At 40.7% G+C, this 26,457-nt stretch overlaps 1 protein-coding gene across 7 annotated transcripts in view; it reads left to right on the forward strand.

Annotated features, from left to right (window-relative positions):
• The window catches only part of PDZD2 (PDZ domain containing 2), a 366,979-nt gene that overhangs the window by 318,126 nt on the left and 22,396 nt on the right, over positions 1-26,457 (forward strand). For all 7 annotated transcript variants that reach the window (XM_058716556.1, XM_058716576.1, XM_058716586.1 and 4 more), the window contains 11 exons: positions 3,885-4,030; positions 7,056-7,175; positions 8,210-8,324; positions 10,869-10,942; positions 11,101-11,326; positions 12,236-12,353; positions 13,976-14,108; positions 18,689-18,770; positions 20,330-20,364; positions 21,546-21,702; positions 23,442-24,238. In XM_058716556.1, the coding sequence (XP_058572539.1) occupies positions 3,885-4,030; positions 7,056-7,175; positions 8,210-8,324; positions 10,869-10,942; positions 11,101-11,326; positions 12,236-12,353; positions 13,976-14,108; positions 18,689-18,770; positions 20,330-20,364; positions 21,546-21,702; positions 23,442-24,238 (2,003 nt within the window). The remainder of the gene's footprint in view (positions 1-3,884; positions 4,031-7,055; positions 7,176-8,209; positions 8,325-10,868; positions 10,943-11,100; positions 11,327-12,235; positions 12,354-13,975; positions 14,109-18,688; positions 18,771-20,329; positions 20,365-21,545; positions 21,703-23,441; positions 24,239-26,457) is intronic.

Below are 26,457 nucleotides of genomic sequence, written 5' to 3' on the forward strand. Positions count from 1 at the left end.
ATTAACATCAATGCATCATCGTTGTCTCCTCTTTCCCTCTCAACAGAGGAAGATGGTTGAGGAGGGTCAGACAAGAATATTCTCGAGAACTTGAAGGCCATGATAAGGCTCGAACGAGAGTGTTTCTGGGTTGTGGCGCTTAGGGGAGGCATCCAGAGGACACAAGATAAAGGAGGGCCAGTACCTTGGCAAGATTTGACAGAACCAAAGAGGAAGAAAACAACGGTGTAGACTAGGGAGAAAATGCATGAGAAATGTTTAGGGGCAATGGGGGAAAATTGGTTAGAGAAGCTTTTGGCAACTGTTTTTCCTCCTCAGCCATCTGAAAGATCCAGTAACTCAACAGGAACAATGATTGAAACCAGCAGAACTTGTCAGAGAGATTAGGGGTAAGGAGCCCCTCAGGGTGGGAGCCGATGGCGGCAAAGTGAGGTAAAATATCAAGCGATATTTATAGGCTCCCCGGTTTTGGAAAGGATGCGGGAGGAGGACAAATCTGCTCCTTTGAGAATCAGCAGGCTGAAGCAAAGAATTCATGTAGCAGGGTAGTGGGAGATAAGGCTGGAAAAGCAATTTGAGATCTATGAAAGAGGCTTACGAGTCTTCATTCAGTGCTGTGAAATATGGTTCAGTCTAAAGACATTTGAATACAGGAGATTTTAATGCGATCAACTGCTAATTTGTCCTGTAAACTTGGATGTTTACTTCGTATTTTCTAACAGTGAGTCACTCTGGTAGTCACGTATCAGTATATTATCTACAGACACTACCGTATGTGGTTTCTCTTCTGTTGAGGCAAGTGCCTCCCTGTTGACTCAGAAGGCACTTTCTTCTAATAAATCTTTTTCAGATGAGTAAGCTTGCCAAGATGGATTAATCTGGCCATGAATTAGTAAGTCATGAATTATTAAGGAGATTCTATAAAGAAGTTCCAGCCATTTTCACTAAGATTTTTGCCTAGCTTGGCTCCAAAATGACTAAAGCCATTTTATGGAACATTTTTCCTGATATTCTAACCTGAATTTTCCTTACTTCATACTTCCTTTTTTGCCAGCAGGGTTCCCTTTTCATTTTGGTATTTTTGATTTATCCACATTAATCCCTTAGGTTTGTGATCTTTTTGAATGGAAATTTCTCTTTGATTGCAAAGGAGTTTCAGGTGTTTGAAAATCTGTATCACAAAGTTAATATGTAGCTTTTGAAAAACCAAGCTTTTAGTGATGTTCCTGTTAATATAACTGTATCCTCACTCTTCCAACTTTTCATCACTATTAAAAACTCAATATATTATTTTTAAAAGGCTACAGAATCATCTTTTTTATTCCATGAAAAACTTTCTGAGAAATGTTTAGGTAAATTGAATTTTAGGTCATCAAATGAAACATTACATAGTCTAGGAGAACTTAATATTACAAAGAATCTGTATGTGTATATAGCTATACACACACATATGTATATATACATATAGAATGTATAATATAGACACTGTAGTATGATTATAGCCATATTCAATGTAATTAAGCCATCATTTAAGATTAAAGTCCCTTAAATTATCTTATTTTTAAAAAGCATATAATATAAACTAGGTATTGATAAAGGTTTCTTTAAAAATTACTGTAAAAATTTCTTGGGGCCCCCGGGTGCCTCAGTCAGTTAAGCTTCGGACTCTTGGTTTGGGCTCAGGTCATGATCTCACAGTTTGTGGGTTCGAGCCCCGCATTGGGTTCTGTGCTGGTGCATGGAGCCTGCTTTGGATTTTTTCTCTCCCTCTCTCTCTGTCCCTCCCCTACCTGTGTTCACTTGCACTCTCTCAAAATAAATAAACATTAAAAAAAATTTTTTTCTTAAGACACAAAAGCTCTAAGCATAAGGGGAAAAATTGATATATTATACAATATTAAAATTACGAATTTTTGCATCATAAAATACCATTAAGAGTGAAAAGGCAAGGAAGTCACAAAGATGGAAAAAGATTTACAGAACATAGATCCCATGAAGGACTCATATTCAAAATATGTTAACAATAAAAAAATAAAAACTTCTATACATCAACAACAAAAAGACAGAAACCCGATAAATAAACAAAAGACTTGAACAGGCACTTTACAACTTAATAAAAAATAAAATAAAAAAATAAATAAAAATAAAAAAACAGCCACTCTGCAAATTTACAAAATTAAAACAGCCAATAAATATTTGAAAGAAACTCAGTCTCATTGGTCATCAGTAAATGTAAATTAAAAACCACAATGAGGGGTGCCTGGGTGGCTCAGTCGGTTGAGCTTCCGACTTCAGCTCAGGTCATGATCTCGCAGCTCGTGAGTTCGAGCCCCACGTCGGGCTCTGTGCTGACAGCTCAGAGCCTGGAGCCTGTTTCAGATTCGGTGTCTCTCTCTCTCTGTCCCAACCCACTCGCATTCTGTCTCTGTCTCTCTCAAAAATAAATAAACATTAAAAAAAAAAACAAAAACAAAAACAGTGAGGGGCACCTGCCTGGCTCAGTTGCTGGAATGTGTGACTTTTGACTCTTGACCTCAGGGTTGTGGGTTCAAGCCCCACATCAGGTGTAGCAATTACTTGAAAATAAAACGTTAAATAAAAAAAAAAAAAAACTCGAAGTGGCATTACAATATCCACCACAGTGGCTAAAATTAAACTGGCACTACCAAGTGTGACAAGGACGTGGGGAAACTTGGACTCACACATGAATATTACAACATTGGTAAAGGTGAATGTGTACCAGTAGCTCAGCAACTTCGCTCCTAGGTCTGTACCCCACAGATAGGACTTTTATAAGAGTGTTTCATAATAGTATATTCTAAATCTTGGGTCAGCAAACCACCATCCACAGCTACATGTGTATGGACCACAAGCTAGAAATGCTTTCTGCATCTTCAGTGGGTTGTGTTAAAAAAAAAAAAAAAAAAACATTTAAAGATTATGCAGCAGAGGCCACCCATGGCCCATAGAGCCTAAAACATGTACTCTCTGGCCTTTACAAAAGAAAAACGAAAAAGAAAATGTTGACCCTTGTTCTAGATCTAAAACTGGAAATAAACCAAATGTTTATCAACAACAGAATGCATAGCCAAATTGTGGCATGTTTATACAATGAAATAGTATGCAGAAATGGGATGAACAAACTATTAGCAACAGCCAATGTTTCACAAACAGATGCTAAGAGTAAGGAGCCAGATATAAAAAAGTATTTATCATTTGTGTTCATCTATATAAAGTTTGAAAAGGCAAAAGTAATCTATGATATTAGAAGTCATGATAATGGTTACCCTGGGTGAAGGGTGGTTAGTGGTGCAAAAATGCCTTTTGGGTTCTGATCGTATTCTATTCCTTGGTCTGGGTGTTGGTTTTTAGAACATTTACTTTGTGAAATTTCTTGGAACCATACACTTATATGATTTGTGCATATTTCTGTAAATTGTTACTCTTTAATAAAAAGGTTATTTAAAAAGTCATTAAGTGAAAAAAACCACCTGCCACAAGAATGGAACTATGCCAACCACAGAATAATGTTCCTCCATCACTAGAAAACCACCTATACTGATGGCATTTTCACTATCATTTATTGCCATATCGACCCTGGCTACATCTTACTTGGATGAAACATACATTTTCCCATATCCCGTCTGGTCCCTTCAAAAACTGGCACATTCTTCACAATATGGCATTAATGGCCTCAACATACACCCAGCTTAGGCAGAGCTTATTGGTAGAAAGCAATGAGCTCAGTGCTTTAAAAGTATGAGACACCAGGCCTTATGAAAACCATGAAGTGTGGACATAAATGCAACAAGTTTATGCATATGAAGCTCTGATAAGATTCTTTAAATCTCATATCAAACCATGTTTTTCCCCATTTTTTCAAGGGGGTGTACACCGTCTAGAGTCTGTTGAAGAATATAATGAATTGATGGTACGAAATGGGGACCTGCGGGCCAGAATGTTGGAGGTCTCCCGAGATGGCAGAAAGCACTCTCTTCCCCAGCTGCTGGACTCTACTGGAACATCACAGGTAGGACAATACCATAGAACCTTTTGTTTTCTCATACAAAGTTGCCCAGTTAGGGATGTAAGAGCATGTTTCCACCCCTGGGTCTCTAGGCTTTCAAATATTTACTCTTTCAGAGACCAACAGGAATAGCCGTGTTATGAAGAACTTCCCATCTGTGTGGGCAGGGGTATTTGGGACTAAAGATGTAGCACGGAGAGCGAGGTCTATCCATGGAGGTTAGAAGGAAGTCAGCCTAGTATTCGGAACAGTAGAGAAAAATAATCCCTTGTTGGATCTCGACATCTTGCTCCCCTTCCTACTGTGTGTTTTGGAACTGAGAGCTGCTTTCAACTGCCAGGAGACAGTGGCGCCTCACGGTCTGTGGTCAACCACCATCGCTTGTTTAGTGGGCGCGTCAGGTGTCAGCATAACCACCGGCTGGGTAGGTGGGTGGGTGTTGGGTCGTATGAGAGAGAGAGGGAGTGCATGTGCGTGCCCATACTGTGTCTGGGATTTTACCTGTTACACAGTAATGACTCAAACAGGCAAGGTCAGTGGGGCTGCAGATAGGGGTGAAGTAGGTGGTGATGTTAATATTCCAGGGCCTGCCTCATAAGAGTTCAGAGCTCCATAATTCCTCACAGAGGCTCTTCCTCAATTACATCATCCTCAACACAGTCAAAAGGGGAGACAGCTCCTAACCAAGTTGAAGGCAGGCTCAGTCTCTGGGAAACTTGTGGAGTGTTCTTTGAGTCCTGGCATCATCAGCCAGAGAAGCCATTGGCATCTTGCCTACAACAAAGCAGAGGTGGAGGGTAGCAGCAATGACATCCATAAGCTCATGTAGACTCACAGATGGTAAAGTCATAAAGGACATGTAACTGGTCATCTGGGTTGGGTCATTACTTTTGGTGTATCATCACCATTTTATTGACAGACCAATGAATCTCAAAGAGATTGAATATTTTGCTCAAAGTGATATGCCAGAATCACTATAAAGAAAGTTTTACCTACCCAGTAAAATAGTAAGTGCCCACATTCCATAGGCAGTTGCTGATCAGGTTATTTTGTGTGGAATCTACCCAAAGACAACTTGAGTTGGGACATGGAGAAAAAGCAGAGCAAAAAACTTGCATGGGTCCTGGTTAAAACTCCTCCAAACCCTTGACTAGAGACGAGCCTATGGCCTGCTCAGAATGATCCAACTGGGCCAGCAGAGTCAGGGGGTGGATCAGAAAGTTGTAGGAGAGCCACATTGTGGGCTATTTTAGTTTAGTATGGAAAGTGAGAGAGGGTTTCCTGCCATCAGAGCCAAGGATGTCTAGCATTGAGGTGGTGATTTCTTAACTGACCTGCTGAGAAACCTGACCATATTTATTATTTAAAGCCCAGAAATACTTATTTGTAACCAGGCTTCCAGAAAGCACAGGCTAGTGAAGATTTTAAAGGAAAGACTTTTTCCCCTTTTCAAACTGTCCTTTTTCTTGTCTTTTTTTCTGCCCTTTTCTTTTTCTCCCAGGATTCACCCTTCTTTTCCCTGTTCTCTCTCCCTCCCCTACAAAGCATTGTCTAGAGTAGAGCTACTCAATACAGCTTCCTGCAGTGATAGAAATGTTTTATGTCTCTACTATCCACTGTGGTAGCCACGTGTGTCTACGGAGCACATGAAAACTAGCAAGTGACACTAAGGCGTGTATTTTTTATTTTAATCTCCATTTAAATATAGACCATGACAGGTGACTTAGTGGCTGCCATATTGGACAGCAGAGGTCTAAAAAATGCAGTGGGATCCCTGAAACACATCGGGAGAGCAATGAAGCACGCAGACCTCTGGTTCCCATGGGCTCCCAGAAGGGGGATGGAAGGAGGTGCTGCTGGAGATTGGTGGTGAGAGAGTATTCCCTTCTAAGTCCACACATGAACCTCCATATTTGAGGGTTGAAAACCCATAGGCTATGTCTGCCTATCTCCATGATGGTTTCAGTAAAAGGGTAGTAACCTTGCCAAGCCAACATTTTTTAAATGAATCAGAGTCTGGGAAGCCAACATCGCTGGCAGATATTTTGTAAAACTGCAAAAATATAATTGTTCTAAGCTGCCAGGAATACAAAAATATCATTAGCAGACATCTCATTTCTACCTTTGAATGTAGAATATACTAATTAAGGATAGCAACTATTTTCTGATGCCTCTTTTCTCATATTAAGCACAAAGTGATTTTTTTTTCCTTTTTTGCTTATGCTGGAATATCTGTCTCATTTAAGAAATTTATTCTAAGAAGAATAGCAAGGAGCTAAATTGTAGAAGATTTTAGCCCTACATTTTCTTTATCTCTCGTTCATGTTATAAATAGTGTACCCTGCTTCCACACACGTACATGTGGGTGATGGACAGGAGAGGGATTGAGATTCAAGCTCTTGCGTGCCATAAAGGGGAAGGTGTGGCTTCTGGGAAAGAATTTTATTTTCCAAACATGAGGGATTAGAACCGAAGCTGCTGCATTTCTCACCAGGGTGTTTTGTACAGAATAATAGTTGTCGGGATTTACGGTTTGGGTGTTATAAGAAACAAGGGCTTGCTAAGTTTTTGGTTGAGTGAATTAAGCTTAAAATGGCAAGATACTTTCTAACCATGATTGTGAACTTGGCGTGGGGGTAAGGGATGGCTTCCAGGGAGAACCCGGCCATAGGATGGCCCTCCTACATCTCTGAGGCCTTTTGGCTTCTGGTTCCTCACTCCATTCCAGAAAGCAAGAAGAGTCGGATCTGTGGGGTACAGTCAAAGAGCAGCACTGAGTGCCAACAGCCGCCATGCAGCTCTTCATGTGCAGTGGAAGGCATGGCAACCTACTGCAGCCAGGGCTGTTCCTCCAGTGTTGTTGATAATAAACTTCCTTTAAGCTGCTGGACCAGAGATGGAGCAGGGAGAAATGTCTGTGTCACCCAAAAGACAACTGAGGTTTTCAAAACCTGAATATATTTTTATGCCAGAGGCCACAGGAGGATAAATGAGACTGTCCCTGACCTTGCCATGTGCTGACTTTTAGGAATACCAGATTGTAAAGAAGTCCACCCGCTCCCTAAGCACCACTCAGGTGGAATCTCCTTGGAGACTCATTCGGCCATCGGTCATCTCCATCATTGGCCTATACAAAGAAAAAGGCAAGGTGAGCTCCCTTCTGCACAGTTTTGTCCTCCAAGTGAATGTTAGTATATACTTCTTTTTTTTTTTTTTAACGTTTGTTTATTTTGAGAGAGAGAGAGAGAGTTTGTGTGCAGGGGAGGGGCAGAGAGAGAGAATTCCAGGCAGGCTCTGTGCTGTCAGCACAGAGCCCAACACAGAGCTCAATTTCACGAACTGTGAGATCATGACCTGAGGCGAAATCAAGAGTCGGACATTTAACCGACTGAGCCACCCAGTCGCCCCTGTTAGCGTGTATTTCTTAAATGGTGAATTTTGTTGTTGTTTTTACATGAAATAAAAATTAAAAGGTATAAAGAGGAATAGATTAAGTGGCCTTTATGTAGATTTGAGTGAATTCCTTTGCTCCTTTCCTGTGGGATTTGACATGATCATGCCCTTTTGTCCTTATGACTTAGGGAGTCACGGGCACCTGGGAGCTAGGGTATAGTTGAGGGTGGAGTGAATGTTCCAATATTTACTACTATTGAAAGAAAGGCCACCCCTGTAGCTTCAGGGGGCATATTCCTACTTACCCTTTTGAATGAATTTCATAGCATTGCCATTATCATAAAGATAATAATACAAATACCTTGATATTATACAAATATCAAAACATCCATCTTGATACAACATGGAAGTACTGAAACAAAAGAATAAAATAAGTATGGCCCCTAAATTGTGTGCAATGACTCTCCTGAGCTATTAATCAATCCATGTGAAATTGCCATTTTTGGAGATCAAAGATTGTCAAATACTGGCAATTTCATGTTTCGGTGTAAAACTTTCTCCCTTTAACATAATGCAAACCTAGTGCACTGCAAATAGATCTGAGGAAGGAAATAGAGAAGGGAACACAAATTCATAGCTGGTTATCTTAACTCTGAGCCTAGTTGGGAAGGAGACTTCAGTTAAATACTACAATGGGAAAATGCCCTCAGTGAAATACTGAGACAAAAACAGATGCCCTCAGTCGAATACTGCAATGACAGCCTGGACCCCCTTCTGTTTGGGGTGTAGGGCCTTGGCTTTAGCATTGCTGGAGGTCGAGACTGCATTCGAGGACAGATGGGGATTTTTGTCAAGACTATTTTCCCAAATGGATCGGCTGCAGAGGATGGAAGACTTAAAGAAGGTAGGAGAAAGCCTCTCCGTGGTTCTCAGTGGTGGTGAGTTCTGATTCCATCAGAATCTGCCTCCTTGCAAGATGTGAAGCCAGTGGCACAGCAGCCAAAGCCATGGGCTTGGGGGTTGAGAGGACATGAGCTGAATCCAACATTTACTGCATCATGGCCTTGGACAATTGATGTAACCTGAGCTTCACTTGTCTCAGTTTGTAAACTTGGAATATTAATACCGATCTTAAAGAGTTGCTGTGAAGATTAAATGAGATGATATGCGGAACATGACTTGATATTTTTATTTGGTCTTTAAGTGTCTATCTTGTCCCCTTGGATCTTGATTATATTCCTTGCCTTGAAAATTCCTGAGAGCTTGCAGGCCATTCTTGCCTCAGGGCTGGAGTACATGCACATCTTTCATATTCTCCATGCTACCTGACATTGTGCCATGCATAAACATGCTAGCAGAGTGCTTTTCTTTCTCCCAACTATTGACACGTGAATGATATATAACACTGTGTAAGTTTAAGGTGTACAACATGATGATTTGATGTGCATATATATTGGAAAATTATTAGCACACTGAGTTAGCTAACACCCTCATCATGCCACTGAATGACCGTGGTGGTGGGGGGTGAGAACATTGAAGACTTACCCTCTTAGAAGTTTTCAACTGAACAGCACAGTATTGCTAACTATAGTCACCGTGCTGTGTGATAGATCCCCAGAACCTATTCACGAGTCCTGATTTTTCTTCCTCCCTTATTAGCACACTTCCTTCGTGAAATGATGAAATGACACTATTTGTAGTTACCTTTAAAAATGCTATGACTGGTCGGTTCAGTTGACCCAAATTATAGGTACTATTCTGTTCTGCCAGCTTATTTTTTTTAACTGATAAGAGTCCATTGGAGTCTCCTTTTTCAAGCAGAGCTACCCTAGGAGCCTGTATGCTAATGGTAAGGCGTGACCAGGCTTATTTTGGTGGCGGAATATTTATTTCTCTTTTTTAGAGGAAGGATTAACTCCCAGGTGGTATTTGTGTCTAGTTTCAGAACAATGTAAAATTCTAACAGGGTGTTTTTTATAATGGATGTGCCATATGTTCATTTGATTGAAATTCATCCTGCAGTACTGGTAGAATGGAGACAAATGGAGGAAAAATCAATAGTTAGTAAAGGTTAATAGCACTTGATTCTCCTAAATACTGTTTTTTCATATGTGTTCATTTACAATAAAGGTAAGTCATTGGAATGGATTTTCAATGTGTTGAATGATCTTTTAAAAATCTTGTATAAAGATTTTTAAGAGCATGAGCAATCATTTTAATGATCGTATCCTTTTCCCATATGGAAGCAAACCAAGAACCTTACCTAGTTAGGTGGTTATTTTTAAACAGATTATTTCACTTATTTTACAACTTCTGTAACTGCATTAAAGAAAAGCACATAACAAGTGCATGGAGGTACTTCCACCTTATCTACAGGATTCCTTTAATGGAAGGCACAGTGTGCCCCTGGGATTAGCTGCCCAGGAGAGGTTCTGCTGCTGTTGCTCTTTGTTACAGGTAAAGGGAGGCCTTCGTTTGTCCTGCACCGCTGTGTGAAGTTCATCTGTTCTTCTCAGTGGCCCCTTTGTAGTGTTTTTGATGAACTGTTACTCCAAAAAAACAGACCATGTTACGAGAGTATAAACCAAAACAAACTGAGAAGTCAACTGGATGTCCAATTTCTCTTATAGTCCCAGCAGACACTATCAACAGCTGGAAAAATGACCTGACCATGCGTCCTTGGGGTTGAAGATGAGTCCAGGATAGTTTGAGAGACAGAGAGAGAGAGAGAGAGAGAGAGAGAGAGAGAGAGGGAGGGAGGGAGGGAGGGAGAGAGAGAGAGAGAGAGAGAATGAGAATGAATGAGAGAACAATTTGGCATTAGCCCACAATAATCTCTCTTAGTCTTAATGACTGAGAACCTGGAACAGCATCAGTAAGACCAGGCATCTAGACTATTTCTGGAGGGAGGACTGCCATTTTTAGATAGTATCTCAAAAGTTTTTTGTCTCTGTTATTAAAACCATTTTCCACACACCATGATGATTCTGCAGGCTTGAAAACCTTGTCTTTCTGCAAATACAGAAGTGGCTTTCTCACATGTTATATATATGTTCATGCTATATTGCCAGTAGGTTTAGGTTTTTTTAAACAAACACTATGAGGAAAGGCTTGGGACTCATTATTGCATTTTGATCTCTAAACTTAGGACACCTGTTATCAAACTTGGCAATGTCTAAAGAATTAGAACTTAATGCTTCCCCTGGTTGTTTTTCATTAAAGATGGAGATACAGAATTACTGCAAAAGAATATGTATTGTTATTAACTGTCCCATTTTTTGAAATTCCTGAGAGCTATGCTAAATAAAAGTAGGCTGGAACAATAAAAGTCCTTTTATAGAATTGTAAATCAGGTACCATATGGTATCCTCTTCTAGTACTGACCATGCAGTTAGATTCTAGTACATCAAAGTTTGATGTTAATGTAATTCTCCTATTTTGGCACTAGGGGATGAAATCCTAGATGTAAATGGGATACCAATAAAGGGCTTGACGTTCCAAGAAGCCATCCATACCTTTAAGGTAACCACATTCTTATTTATCTCTTTTATCTTCTTGATTTCTCTTCCCTTATTTCCTTCTGGTTTGGGTTCTTTTTTTTTTTTTTTTTTTCATCCTTTAATCTAGGAGTAGTCTGAATGTTTTAGCATTTAGAATGTTTTACTCTCTTGTTTTCTCAGCAAATCCGGAGTGGATTATTCGTCTTAACAGTACGCACAAAGTTACTGAGCCCAAGCCTCACACCCTGCTCCACACCCACACACATGAGCAGATCCAGCTCCCCCAACTTCAACACCAGTGGGGGCAGCTCAGCAGCAGGCTCCGACGAAGGCGGTTCTTCATCCCTGGGTCGCAAGGCCCCCGGGCCCAAGGACAGAATTGTCATGGAAGTCACACTCAACAAAGGTGATACCAGCTACTCCCCACTTCCTTACATTCTCTCACATAATAATTTGTCATCTGTTCCTCAGTTTCGTTTTTTTAATTTTTTCTAGGAACTGTTCCTTTGGAACAGTTTACTGCCAACAACGTATGGTATTCTGTAAATGGACAGTGGGATCACACGTAGAGATTTTAGTCATTTTGCTAAAGTGAAAAAGAGTTACCAGTAGTACAAAGTCTTTTAAGCTCTCCCCAGATGAATCACTGTGTATCAGAAACTCATGTTTAAAAAAAAAAAAAAAAAAAAAAAAAAAAATCACTGACTGACTTAATTCTAGGGCTAATAAAAAATTTTGAAGAACAAAACATTATAGTTGAGAATACAGCTAATAACTATAAGTTGTGGGTCTTCACCAGATCTTACAGCCTTTCATCTGTTTCCTTTTCCTCTATACCTACTACAGAAATATGAGCAATGAAGTAACCAAGAGATTAGTTGCTAAAAAAGATAAGTGAAAGAAATGTATCTAGAATAAAAAATATTGGGACGTCTGGGTGGCTCAGTTGGAGGATCATGGGACTCTTGATCTCAGGGTTGTAAGTTCGAGCCCCATGTTGGGTGTAGAGATTACTTAAAAAATAAAATCTTAAAAAAAATATATTACTTTGACTCTGCCTGTTTCCAAAAACAGAATTGAGGAGGTTCTTTAGACTAAGCAGAGAGCAGACAGCTGAATAATTCAGTCCATAGTTAGCCCCTGGTTCTGCCGTGGACTCATTTCATTTACAGAGTATGATAATGTTAACAGCAAAAAGCAGGATTTACATTCTCAGTCTGGTCAAAAATAAATGATTGCTGGTCTGAATATACAGTGATGTAGCTTCATATCACTTATACTTTTTTTTAACTTTGTTTTCTTTGATGCCTCTCAGAGCCCAGAGTTGGATTAGGTATTGGTGCCTGCTGCCTGGCTCTAGAAAACAGTCCTCCAGGCATCTACATTCACAGCCTTGCCCCAGGATCAGTGGCCAAGATGGAGAGCAATCTGAGGTTTGTTGTAAACCTGATAATATAGGCTTCTGGCATGTTCATGAATTTAGGAATGAATATATGTGTAAGATATCTGCCCTATTACATTCTTTTGTGAGATTCTAAACTTTTGTATTATTTGCAGTGATAGTATAGCCAAGATTACAATTAATTTCCAAAGATGAAAAGCTAACGTAGAAGTAGAGAACTATAGATCTTGGCTTCCCTATTTTGATCTGTTTGGACTCAGAAGCTCAGTTTCAGAAACTTGACAAAATACAACTCTACATAGATACCTATGTAGAAAGAAATATTTTCTTTCACTTTTATATTCATTTATGTAAAATTCATATGTGATGCCAGGAACTGCTCATAACAGTTCAGAATCACTGGATACAAAAGAGTCCGAAATCATGCCCTTAAACTGGGGGCCTCTGTTATTATTAAGTACAATCTCTTGACCTTTCCTGTTGTTTCATTCCTTTCTGAGTGATGTTGTCTAGATGCTTATTGTCTGAAATCACCACATGTCTGATTTCTCAGTCCAGCTAGTTGAGTTGTAGCATGGATATTCTGTTATACAAGAGATGTCTAGGTGTTCTATTATATAGTAACTGCAGTGGATCTGTGCCCACCCAAACGCCACAAGAATATACACGTAGTGCACAAAGCACTCTGTGTAAACAGTATCACTTTTCCCCCCTATAAGCTTCTAAGTCCTTGAGCAGTTGAGGAATTGTCAAAATGACATGCCTTGAGGTTGCCATTTTGGGGCCCTGTTGATAGATTATGTTATGTTTTTAGTTAATCATCAGAGTGAATTTTCATACAAAAAAAATTTAGCAAATCATCCAAAGTACATTAAAGAAAATATACTTTTAGAACCCAAGGAAAAAAAATCCTTTAATGACATCCCAAGATGATGTTTCTTTCTTGAATGGTTCCATATGTCTGGAGCCTGCCAAATGAACATTCTTCAAACACCATATAAAGAGTCTTTTGTTCTCTCCTACTGAGTTCTCTGCCTATAATTTCAAGTCAAAATGGGCATCTTGTCCCCAATTTCTCATTTGTTCAAATTTAAAACGTTTTTACAAATTCTTGGGTAACCTTTGAGCTTCAAGATATTTCCCCCTCAAATTACATTACAATAATCATTTCAAGATGGTAGGGAAAAAAAGAAAATGGTGGTGGTCAAGGAGCTACCTTGTGATGATCAAAAGGTAGACCTGAGTTCAACAGTGTGTGACATCAAGGTGGCCTCTCTAAAGTCTGTGGCCTTGTCTAAACAATAGAAATAATAATACCTGTTCAAAGGATTGTTATGGAAATTGCTTTGTATAGTGCCTGGTTTACACTCTGTGCTCAAAAAATGGTAACCCTTGTTATTGTCTTATTATCAATTTTATTTAACTTTACTACTTCTGAAAATGCAGCTAGATACACATAAGGACTTTGCTGATTTAATATCTAATGTGTTTATAGGAATGTGTTGCTTTTTCACACATATGCAAAGATGAAAAGATGTCATTTGCTTCTTTAAAGTATTCAGAAAAGATTTCATATTATAAACCTCTCCCAGAGGGAAATCTTGTAAAAACTTAACTGTTACCACAGCGTGTTGGTTATGTTGTCCTCCCTAGCCGCGGAGATCAAATCCTGGAAGTGAACTCAGTCAATGTCCGCCATGCTGCTTTAAGCAAAGTCCATACCATCCTGAGCAAATGCCCCCCAGGACCTGTTCGACTTGTCATTGGCCGGCACCCTAATCCAAAGGTGAAGTACTTCTTATTGTTCTAAATATGAAAAGATGGCTTGGTTATTTGTCCTGTAGCAGTGATATGTGTAATATGTGTAATATTCCTATGATGACGCACACTCTGGTAAGACAGTTCACCCAGCCGGGCTTGGGAATCAGCCTGTGGTCACACAGTGGCCAAGTAACTGATACACATGGGAACAAATCATTGATGTGGACTTCTTCATCTTCACACTCTTAGAAATTTCATTAGAAAATTTTGACAGTGTTATTGGTGAATATAAAATATGGTAGGAAGATAAGAGTGCTGGGTTCTGAGTAACTTCCAGCTGTTTGTTTGATCTCTAGTGAGATACTTAACTTTTTGGGTTTCTGCATCAAGAAAATGTGAGAGCATTGGATTAAATGATCTGTCCAGGCCATCCTTGACCTGAGGAGAATACTTCTGTCATTAAGGCTTAAGAGTCCACTAATTTTTTTTCTGCATTGATATCACATTGTTGAATTTGCAGATAATCATAGCCCCTGTATCATGGGCCTTTGTGTTATTTGGTTGTATCTCTTTTATACTTGAGCAGTTGCTTTTAATTTTTTTAGGTTAACCAGAGCACACCTCAGCAATTTCAACTCTACTGGCTTTGAGCACTGTTTTTTGTTGTTTCAAGTACTTGATGTAAAAATCCTTTTAAATTAACTTGTCTATAATATCAGGTTATATTTTACAAAATTTAGCCTTTCCCTTTCAGTAACTCAAAATGCTCCTTAAGAACATTAGCTCTTTTGGGGGGCATCTGGGTGGCTCAGTCGGTTAAGCATCTGACTTTGGCTCAGGTCATGATCTCACAGTTCATGGGTTTGAGCCCTGTGTCAGGCTTCATGCTGACAGCTCAGAACCTGGAGCCTGCTTTGGATTCTGTTTCACCTGTTCTATGCCCCTCCCCCTCTCTAACTCTTTCTCTCTCTCTCTCTCTCTCTCAAAAATCAATAAACATTAAAAAAATAATATTAGTTCTTTTTGTGCCTATCATATGACCACCTCCTCTGTATCATTTGTACTATTATTTGATTATATCCTAAATGGTCCCAGACTGCTATGCTTGATGGACTTGTATGCCATCTTGAGAGTAAGACATGTGTGTGGAGAACTTTCGGTCATCCCATTTCTGAGATTTCTTTAGTGTATTAATTTTATAGCATCATTTTTAGTGTTTTCAGTGGTGTGTTTTTGTTATACTGATTCTCCATAGTGCTTGGACAAGGATTGCCATTAGACCGATTCAAAGTCAACTCCACTACTATTTTTTTTCCCAGATTGTGTTCTCCTGTCTATATATGTCTTAAATAAAAACTTCTTGAATAAATATCATCAAAATAAAATCAAGTCCTGCTTCTACCATTTTCCATTTTTTCCTTCTTGTCACTTCCTGTTTTTCTCTTTTACGTTTTATAGTCCTGACATTTTCCCTTGTAATCTGTTCTCCTTTGTCTCTCTGCTGTCCCCATGGCTCTCTTTGGGTCATTTTTTTTTTTAAGTTTATTTATTTTGAGAGAGAGAGTGTGCAAGCAGGGGAGGGACAGACTGCTGTCAGCAAGGAGCCTGATTCAGGGCTTGATCCCAACAACCACAAGATCATGACCTGAGCTGAAATCAAGAGGCAGACACTTAACCAACTGAACCATCCAGACACCCCATGTCATTTTTAACACCACTTTGCCTCAAACTCACAGCTAGAGTGGTCTTGACTCCTTCCTCTAGGGTCCTCTCTGGGATTCCATCACCTGCTTCCCACTTAGGAAGCAGTCCAATAAGCTAGAGCTGACCTCGCACATCCCTCAACAACATTATAAAAAATTAAGTTCTCAGTGGTTTCCAGGCATTCGTTTCAAGGCATGCCTGACTTCAAAATCCATTCCAAAATAGCACAGGTCACGATTTGTTGGGAGGTCTGCTTCGTCTCAGCCCAAAAGCATCTACCTAATTTGCCAGTACAATCAAACATCAGAATGGCATTTAAGCGCAAAGCATAATAATTCTGATGGACTGGTGGTCTGCGATCCTGTTGAATACAGGTTGATTCATGTTTCTGGCCACAGTAAATGGTCATCATGATGGTGTGGGAGATACATCCAGCAAAACCAGATTTCAGTATTTGTTTTACTAGATTTCACATTTCTTCCTAGGTAAACATGGTGTTCTTAATTGTAACATATACTATATTTTTCTTTTGGTCAAGATTCCATTTTATGTTTAATGTATTTTTATACCGCTCACCCCAGCATCTCATGCCAGTAGTACATTTTGATACTGAATGTATGTACTTCCTTAGTTTTCATGTTGTTCCAAGAGAAATACCACAAGGATTTTCTTTTCTTCTGTTTCTCATAATGACTGGCGCAGTGACTGCCCAACTGGGATATTCAAACCCTCCAGGTCTAGACAAGCTAAGATTTGGACTTACTCAGGTCACAGCTTCTAGCTTATGTTAAGTAGAAGAAAGTCATAGAGGTCCATTTTTAACTGGTCCTGGGGCTCTCAGCATGACTAGAATTATCCAGGAAATCTTTCACTTGTTTCAAAACCTGACCAGTTTTCTCCCACTCAGAAAAATAGTTGCAAATATTGAAAGTCTAATGTCAATTAGAAAATGGCAACCTTGCAATTCTTGCAAATTGGCAAGAAAAATTTGCAACCACCATATAAGCTTATATTTTCCCTAACTCATTTATACAAAATTACTTTTGCTTTATGAAGTATATGTGTGTGTTTTAGTGTATATGCTTTGTGCATGTGTGTGTATGTATATATATATATATATATATATATATTTTATTTCCTGTGAAGGTTGCTAGAAAGTATTACATAAAAGCCATGATGTGATTATGATTTATCTGTTAGATTAAAACATAATGCTGAATCTTGCATAACTTTATTTACTTATTAAGAAAAATTGCTATGCTTATCCAAATATTACTTATGCTAAATGTTATTTTAGTACATAAAATTACCATTCTAAGTTTACAGTATTCTTACCTTTAAAAAAGAAACTCTATGCAAGTTATGTAATTGTCTTTTAAAATACCTCATAGTTCAGCATTTTTCAGGCTTTAAACTTTTTTTCCATATTGAATAATGACAGTTAGGGATAACAACTAATGGGGGAAAAATGCATGAGTCTACCATGATCCCAATAAATATAGAAGGAAAAGAAGAGTTATAAAATGACAATTTTGAAAACTTCATCATAAAAATTGATTCAAATAAGAATAATCAATGATGCTAAAACCGTTGAGTAAAAATATACTGGGGAGCAGGATATTGATGTTGTCTGAAGCTGTTTCCTCCCAGATTACTCATTGATGACCAAAAAAAAAAAAATCTAGTAAAGAAATGTGGTGAAGTCCGTCCTAATCAAGTGGTCAAAGTTACCATCAGTTATGAAACATGAAATGCTGACCCTGAGTGCCTCTCTGATGCACTGAAAAGGAAACAGTTGTTGTAGTTTTTCTGCCAAAAAAAAAAAAAATACATAATCTAAATCTCAGCATGAAAAAACTATTAGATCCTAACTGAGGGTTTGATTGGCCTAAGTTTCTTCCAGAATATCAGTATTGTGACAGACAAAAGCTCAGTAGCGTTTTGGATTAAAGGAGTCTAAAAAAGACTTGACCCTAAATTGAATTCTGCCAAAAATGAAATTTCTATAAAGCATTACTATGCGAAGGAGTTAGTTGGCGACAATCCGCTAAAGATCCACAACAAGATAAGGAGCTTGCACCAGAATGCAAATCAGTTACATCACTAGGGCCACCACTCAGTTCAGTGGACATTTTCCCCCCAGCAAGACACTGTTGGGAAAGAAGCTGAGTGTTGGTAAGCATTCTGGAGGAAAATCCTATCTCCTCACAAGCTGGCATCAAACTTCCTGTGAACTACTTCTGTCTACTGACACATTTTGAGTAGCATTTATGAAGGACGGTGTTAGTACAGTTGGCTGAATTGGAATATGAAATGTGCATTAGACAGTCATTTGTGTCAATGTTAAATTTCCTAGAATTGACAATAGTACCGGGGTTATTAAAGAGAATGTTCTTGTTTTTAGGAGGCTTGTAACCTCTTAACGTCTGCAACTGACTCCCAAATTAAAATGTTAAATGGTGTGTGTATTGTATCTGTATAAAGAAAGAGCATGAATGTAAATGTGGGAGAATGTTTTAAAAAACAACAATGAAGAATTTGCTACTCTTGTGTTACTTTTACAAGTTTTATGTAGGTTTGAAATTGTTTAAGTAAAATCTAGGAAAAAAATTAGAAGTGAGTGTTCTAGAGAGAGGCAGGTATCAGCCATGTAGCACCTGAAAGCTTTAATGAATTTGAAAACCAACTGAGGGTCTGATTTTGAATACATTGTTTGAAGCAATATGTTAACCTGGCAATATTTCTTATACGCCCTGAGCTATTGCTTCAGAGGACGGTCATAATCTTTGGTCCTGTGGTTTTCCTCTTTATTTGCACTCAGCCTCTGACTCTGGTCCTAGCTACTTTTTTGGGGGGGAAATAAATAAAACCAGCTAATTTGTGCTTTCTGCTGAAAACCAGGTTTCTGAGCAGGAAATGGATGCAGTGATAGCACGCAGCACTTATCAGGAGAGCAAAGAGGCCAATTCGTCTCCTGGCTTAGGTACTGTATTTGCACATTTTCATTCAACACTCAGAAGAGTCTCTCAATTAACCTTCCCCATGGGACACTCCCCAATGCAATACTCCCCAGTGCAATGTTATTGGTTGGATTCTTTGTAATTACCAGGTTTGGCAGAAGTAGTTGTCCAAGAGATTCTGTGCTTTTTCTTAGCATCTACTTTTGATTTCTGCAGTTATTTAATGTGCTTTATTAAAGTTCTAATTATGCATGCTTCTTGTACTACAAGATCATTTGCAAAAATGAGTTAGCGGCATTTCGTGTGTTTTTTGTACAATTCATATGAAATGTTTTAGGTAAAAATGAAGTAATCCCAAAATATCAGTTGTTTGATAGATGCAGAGTGGTCTCCATTCCAAAACCTGGGGTTTCTTTACATGAATTAAAAATTTCCACAAAGTATGGCAGCTCTATTTCAATAATAAGTCGGTATTTTTTTAAGTTTCAACTTAAGGGTAATAGAGGCTCCCAAAATCATGATTTTCTGCTTCTTTAAGTGGGAAACTTAAGGCAGAGAAGGACTGAAATAGTAAGAATTTCATATGAATTTTAAATGTGAAACATTCCATCAAGTTTTGAAAGTAATGTTTCCGGTAGAATAGAAATCCAAAGGGACTCTGCAAACATGTCTCAACTCAAGATATTACTGATGTTAAGATTGATGTCAGGAGGAAAAAGAACTGAGACATGAGTTACTGGTTGTCAGAGGAAAAGGAAGACTTAAGATTTTTTGGCAGCCATGTAATGCCCTGATTATTTCCATCCATAATTAATATATTTAAAGTGGGCACAACCATAATGGGCTCTTTATTCGGCCATCTCCTTCTCCTGACCTGCCTGCAAGCTGTCCTCTCCTAAGCTTGGCGTACCCATTCGATCATTTATTATGAAAGATTTTATTAAGCTATGGACCTCATGCCCAAGATCTTTTTGCTCATGGCATAGAATTTAAAGTTTCAATGCAGAATCTTCACATCCTTCTACTAAAAACCAAAATAGGTTATTCAACCCTCTCCCCAGTTTCTTCATGGGTTTCTTGAGTGGGACTTCTTTGTTCGTTGATCCTTCGATCCGTTCAGCAGATATCACCGAATACTTCCTAGACCCAGGTGCAATGCTGAGCATTGTGGAGTCAGATCATTGAAGATCTCAGCCCTGTAGATGAATAGCTGAGGAAGGAATATGAGAGGCATCCACTTATAATTAAATTATACTGTGTGTATGGAAATTGGTGTGTGGGTAATATAAAGGACTCTCGAGATTCAGAAGAAGTTACTTCCAACTTGGTGATCCCATGGAGGTGGTAGCATCCAAGTTAGGGCTTGAAGCATGAGCAGAACCTTGGGGGGTGGGGTGGGGTGGGGTGGGGATCGGGTCAAGTGCATACATGTCTACCACCTATTAACACAGCCCATCAGTGTCAGTCAAGCAGAGAAGAGTTAATATGTTTGGCTCCTTCTTTTCTAGTTGAGAATGAGAGCCTAGTTGTAAGAATTGGAGCTGCGCTCTTTTAACTTTATGGTGAATTTTCCCTCCAACAGGTACCCCCTTGAAGAGTCCCTCTCTTGCAAAAAAGGTGAGTCAAGGCACACTGCTGCCTCGCTCAGCTGGCCCACGAACCGATTCCTGGAGCCCAGAAGCCAAACCTGAGGGCCCAGCCCATATTTCTGTCCATGAGTCATTTTGGCCACTCTACACAGACAACTGCAACGATGCTAATTTGAGAACAAATATAAAAATGTGTGTTTCTTTCATTAACTATTCATCTAGGAAAAGAATAGAGCAACAAAATAAAAGAAGTGAGCTGCAGTTTTTCTTTTTAATTTTTTTTAACGTTTATTTTTGAAAGAGAGAGAGAGCACGCGTATGTGTTGGGGAGGGGCAGAAAGAGTGAAGGAGACACAAAATCTGAAGCAGACTCCAGGCTCCTAGCTGTCAGCAGAGAGCCTGATGCGGGGCTCAAACTCACAAACCGTGAGATCATGACCTGAGCCCCGTGAGCTGCAGTTTGAAGGATAGTTTACAACCTGCTCCACAATAAAGGGTCCCAGTTGGTTTGGGGGGAACCTGTGACTTTAAGCAGACTGGAATCATTCTCAGCTGGCGGCCCCTCAATCCCAGTGGATCAGAGCCCAGGATTCAAACTCCCCTCTTCCTTGTTCCATCACTAGGTTGAACCAGTGGCTGGGAATTTATTTCTATTTTCCTCTCTCTCTCCCCCAGTGTTTTTTCCTGGGATGGTTGATACAGTGCTGCTGTGGCTTTTCTGATCATTGCTAAGCATTTGGCAAAAAAAAAAAAGGGGGCGCCTGGGTGGCTCAGTCGGTTGAGCGCCGACTTCGGCTCAGGTCACGATCTCGCGGTCCGTGAGTTCGAGCCCCGCATCGGGCCCCTGTGCTGACAGCTCAGAGCCCGGAGCCTGTTTCGGATTCTGTGTCTCCCTCTCTCTGACCCTCCCCCATTCATGCTCTGTCTCTCTCTGTCTCAAAAATAAATAAACGTTAAAAAAAAAAAAAAAATTTAAAAAAAAAAAAAAAATCTTTTAAAAACATGGTCTGGCCGCAACTGTTGGCTTTTTCCTTAATTGTTTAATTTAGCCATCCTGAAGTAAATGGAACTGGGTGTTTATTGTCACCACTGTTTCACAGGACCATGGATTCGAACAAAGTGTTCTTGGAAAGACAGGAAGTAATTACTGTTTCAGCTGATCAGCTTCTGGTGTGCTTGCTCATCATCCACCACTGTCTTCTCCAACAGGACCCCCTGATTTCTGACCCTGAACCCTCCCAGTACTTTGCCCCCGGTGTCCCAGGCCCCCTGTCAGACTTCATGGTGGCCGGCTCTGAGGACGAGGATCACCCAGGAAGTGGCTGCAGCATCTCTGAAGACGGTGGCCTGCCACCCAGCACCTCCAGTAAACAATGACTGTTTTCTGACTTGGGCCACGTGGGTTTACGTATTATGATGCTTTTATGTGAACGGAGAACTGGAACCCAAGCCTCTGGTTGAGTAGAAGCCATCTTTGTTCCCTGACTAAATTCAGAGTTTATTCTTAGAAAATGCAGCCCACCATTTAATGACGGGCCCCTCAGGTCTGCAGTAAAGGATCTGGACACCTGTTCTGCACCCAGGGTGTTGGAGGTGGCTAAACCAGCATTTAGATGCTATTTACATAACTTAGTCTTGAAATTTATGGCATGAAATCAGGTTAGCAACCTGATGGCTTTATGTTTTAGGGGAACCCTAGCCAAGATCCAGGTCCCTTCCCTCACTGGGCCCTAACTTCATTCTTTTTAGAAGGCAGCGAGTGAAAGATTCTGAACCCGTAAGAGAGATGTTATCAAACAGGTGTTTTTAAATCTCATTGATTACGCTCTCACTATAATATGAGGTAATCCCATGTGAACCATACTGATTTCTCTGGCTTCTGCTGGTGTGGTTTGCTTTTTTTTTTTTTTTTAATTTTTTTGTAATGTTTATTTATTTTTGAGACAAAGAGAGACAGAGCATGAATGGGGGAGGGTCAGAGAGAGGGAGACACAGAATCTGAAGCAGGCTCCAGGCTCTGAGCTGTCAGCACAGAGCCCAAGGCGGGGCTCGAACTCACGGACCGCGAGTTTCACAGGACAAATAAACACTAAAAAAATTACCAAAAAATATATATTTTTTTAATGTTTATTCATTTTTGAGAGAGAGTGAGAGTGAGCATGAGTGGGGGAGGGGCAGAGAGAGAGGGAGACACAGAATCTGAAGCAGGCTCCAGGCTCTGAGCTGTTCACACAGAGCCCGACATGGTGCTCAACTCACAAACCGCGAGATCATGACCTTAGCCAAAGTCAGACACTCAACCAACTGAGCCACCCAAGCACCCCTGCACTTTTTTTTTTTTTGATTTCTAATGTCTGAACAAGAACATCTCTGTCTTAGGACAGGCAGACTTGACCACTCTGGCTTTCATTTGAAGCAGCTGATGTGCTTACTCTAGTCTCTGATGGAAACATTTCAAGGTGGAAGCACGTGTAATTTTTCTTTCATTTAGCAAAATGCAAAGAGTTTGCTGAGCAAACAAGTTTTCCCCTATCCCTGGTTGGTTACAGACAATATAATATCAGGCTCCCTGTACCATGTTCTAGGAGCTTATGTGCCCCCCGTACCCAGCCCCCACTCCTTGCCCCTGAGGAAGGGCCTCCTGTGATGAAGGGGGGGCCTCACAGGATAAGGTCCTGGAGTGCAGGGCTTGCTGGTCTCTGGGCGTCCTCCCAAAAAGGAGCTCCCAGCAGCAGCATCTAGTGCGAACCCCAGCCATGTATCAGGCATCATGGGTGTTGATGAATTAAACATTTCTGTCTCTAGGCAGCATACATGTGCAAACCAAATCCAGAGATTGAAGTAAAAAAAAGAAAAAAATTTTAAACAAGAAAAGAGGCCAGTGGGAAAAGGAGAGAGGGACTCTGGCTGTCCACTCTGTGCAAATCCCAAGAAGCCCTATCATCTAAGCCTGGTCTTCAGTGGCCAGAGGACGAATAGGTGGCAGTTGTGAATGGGGGGGGGGGGGGGGGGGTGCTCATGTATAATGAGGGGGGTTGAGTTGTAAAACCAGGCCAGATGGGAAACCCTGTCTCATTTGATGATTTCTTTCCCCCTCCCCACCAGCTCACAAGGAACCAGGAAAAGCCAGGGCCAACAGCCTCGTGTCTCTAGGAAGCCAGCGGGCCTCAGGGCTCTTCCACAAGCAGGTGACGGTTGCCAGACAAGCCAGTCTCCCTGGGAGCCCGCAGGTGCTCCGAAACCCTCTCGTCCGCCAGAGGAGGGTTGGCTGCTATGACACAGACGATGCCAGTGACGAAGAAGAGTTTGATGGCGAAGGGGATTGCGTTTCCCTCCCAGGGACCCTCTCTGGTCCCAGCAGGTCTCTGCCAGAGGACGACTGTAGGCAGGTCTTGATGACCTCTTCCAAGGTCATGCGTATCAACAACCAGGAGGAACATCCCCAGAAAACACTGGTCAGTAAGGCCTCCTCAGTGCCTCTCCTGGGCAGCTCGCTGGACTTAGAGGAGAGTGTCCCAGAGGGCACGGGGGACACTCCTTCCCATTCAGTCAACCTGCTGGCCTCGGTAGCGGCCCCCAAGGGTAGCCCTGGCCGCTCAGGGAAGAAGGAACTATCAGGATCTAAGAGTTCCCCCAAATTGGAATACAAAGCCGATACAGGCCCCCAGAATCTGGTGTGCACAGATGTCTCCAGGTCCCCCCAGCAGAAGAATGACAACCTGGGGTCCAGGCACAAACCAGTGGCCAGGGTCAGCCCACACCACAAGAGGCCTGAGGCTGACGCCAGGCCCAGCAACTCCGAGACTGAAAACCTAGCTGATGAAGCTGATGACCCATGTATCCAGGCCACTTCTGGCAGAGAGACCGGGACTGATTTTCATCCCGATGGAACCGTGGAGAAGGTAACTGGTTTCCTTTCAGTTACTTGGGATCTCAGTGACTTTTGTGTGAGTGAATACGGAGTGTGTTAGGAAGCAGAGGGTATCCTGCCTGGAAGAGGGGGAATGGTTGGAGAAACAGACTATAGCAGCTGGTGGGGGGAACATGCCCAGGTATTGAGTCATAGATCATTCTGCCAAAAGATGAAATCCCTCTCTTACCTGTACGCGGGACCTGTACACATGGTTGATGAGGGAAGGGCGGCACTAGGCTGGTGAAGAAGAACGCTAGGTCTGGTCCACTGGCTGGTTGGGTGACCATTGAGGCAAGTTGTTGAATCTTTGTGAGGCACAGTTGTCTGGACCACTGAGGAGAGATCGTGCCCTGATTATCTCTCAGAGCCAGAGGGACCGTCACACAGGCTAACAGTGATTCTCTCCAGCTGGTAACGTTCTGCGCGATCCTTATTTTTTCAGACTTTTTACAGCAACTGTGTAATAATCAAAACTATTTGTACCCTTATTGTGAGAATCACGTGAAAAATTGGGCAGGCATTCACTTAGAAACTTAACATGCACCTGGGCGCCTGGCAGGCTCAGTCTGACTCTCCATCTTGGGGTTGTGAGTTCCAGCCCCATGTTGACGGTAAAGAAGACTGAAAAAGAAAATCTTAAAAAAAAAAAAAAAAAAAAGAAAACTTATAATGCACCACTTTAAATGCGAGTCAACATTATTTACGTTACAACTTGGTTACACGTATGTTAGAATGGTCCAGATTGTCAAATTGCTTGATTTTCAAAAAAATCTTTTTAATGTTTGTTTATTTTTGAGAGACAGAGACACAGAGTGCAGGCGGGGGAGGGCGGAGAGAGAGGGAGACACAGAATCTGAAGCAGGCTCCAGGCTTCGAGTGTCAGAGCCCAAGGCAGGGCTCAACCCCACAAACCGTAAGATCATGACCTGAGCCACAGTCGGACGCTCAACCAACTGAGCCACCCAGGCACCTCTCACATGGCTTGATTTTAGTCAGTATACCTCCACGTAAGCAAGGAGGAGTAAGAGAAACAAATGTTTGCGATCTCAACATAAATAGTTTCTCTCTGAGCTGATTGTAAGGCCGCATCTATAAAGATACATGTTCAAGTGGTTTATACAAACATATGTGTAAACAGACCCAGAACATATGAAGTCATAAAAACTATATTAGGCAGAAGGGATTTTTGTTAACCATATAGAAAAAGTAGAAACACATCTTTTTTCATCCTCCTAAAATATGTTACTACTTCCAACTAGCATATGTGTTTTAAAATGCAATGTTCGGCTGATGGGTTAACCCCTTCTTTTAAAAAGTATCAGCCAGTTTTGGATAACTATATAAATCAAGGGTTTTGTTCATAATTGTTTATAAAATAAGAGCTTTTGTCATTGTGAATGAGTATTCCCAATAAGAATTTTGAGAAGCATTTAAAACTTTTGCACAAAAGTTTAACTCTTCTCTTAAAAAAATTTATTTCAAAAATATGATTTCATCTATACATCAGAAAGAAAATAGAATGCATTGCCATTTATGGGGCGCCTGGGTGGCTCAGTCAGTTAAGCACCCAACTCTTGATTTCAGCTCAGGTCTTGATCTCGTGGTTCGTGGGATTGAGTCCCACCTCAGGCTGTGCACTGACAGCACGGAGCCTGCTTGGGAGTCTCTCTCCCTTTCTCTCTGCCCTTTGCCTGCTTGGTCACATGATCTCTCTCTCTCTCTCTCTCTCTCACTCTCTCTCTCTCTCTCTCTCTCTCACTCTCTCTCTCTCTCTCTCTCTCTACTCTCTCTCTCTCTCAAAATAAACAAAATTTACACTTGATCTTAGCCAAAAGGCCGAGAAGCAATAAATAAATAAACTTTTAAAAAAATGCATTGTCATTAAGTATTTACCCTCAAATATTGGGAGCTTAAGAAGAAAAAAACCTTCGGTAAGTAAGTTGTCTTCTGCTGTTTTTACTTAATACTTTTCAAGTTGAGACGAATGCCACATAACATAAAATGAAACACTGTAGAATACAGTTCAGTGGCACTTGGTGCATTCACAGTGCTGTTCGGTCACACCTCTGTCTAATGCCAAACCTCTTTCACTGTTTTGTATTACATTTATGCCTTACTAATTCCAAACCTCTTTTGCTGTTTTCTATTACGTTTATGCCTTACTGCTAAAGAGAAATAACTGACTCAAACCCTGTGCAGATTTCCCTC

This window comes from Neofelis nebulosa, chromosome 1 (assembly GCF_028018385.1).
Source record: "Neofelis nebulosa isolate mNeoNeb1 chromosome 1, mNeoNeb1.pri, whole genome shotgun sequence".
In the NCBI taxonomy this organism is placed as follows: domain Eukaryota; kingdom Metazoa; phylum Chordata; class Mammalia; order Carnivora; family Felidae; genus Neofelis; species Neofelis nebulosa.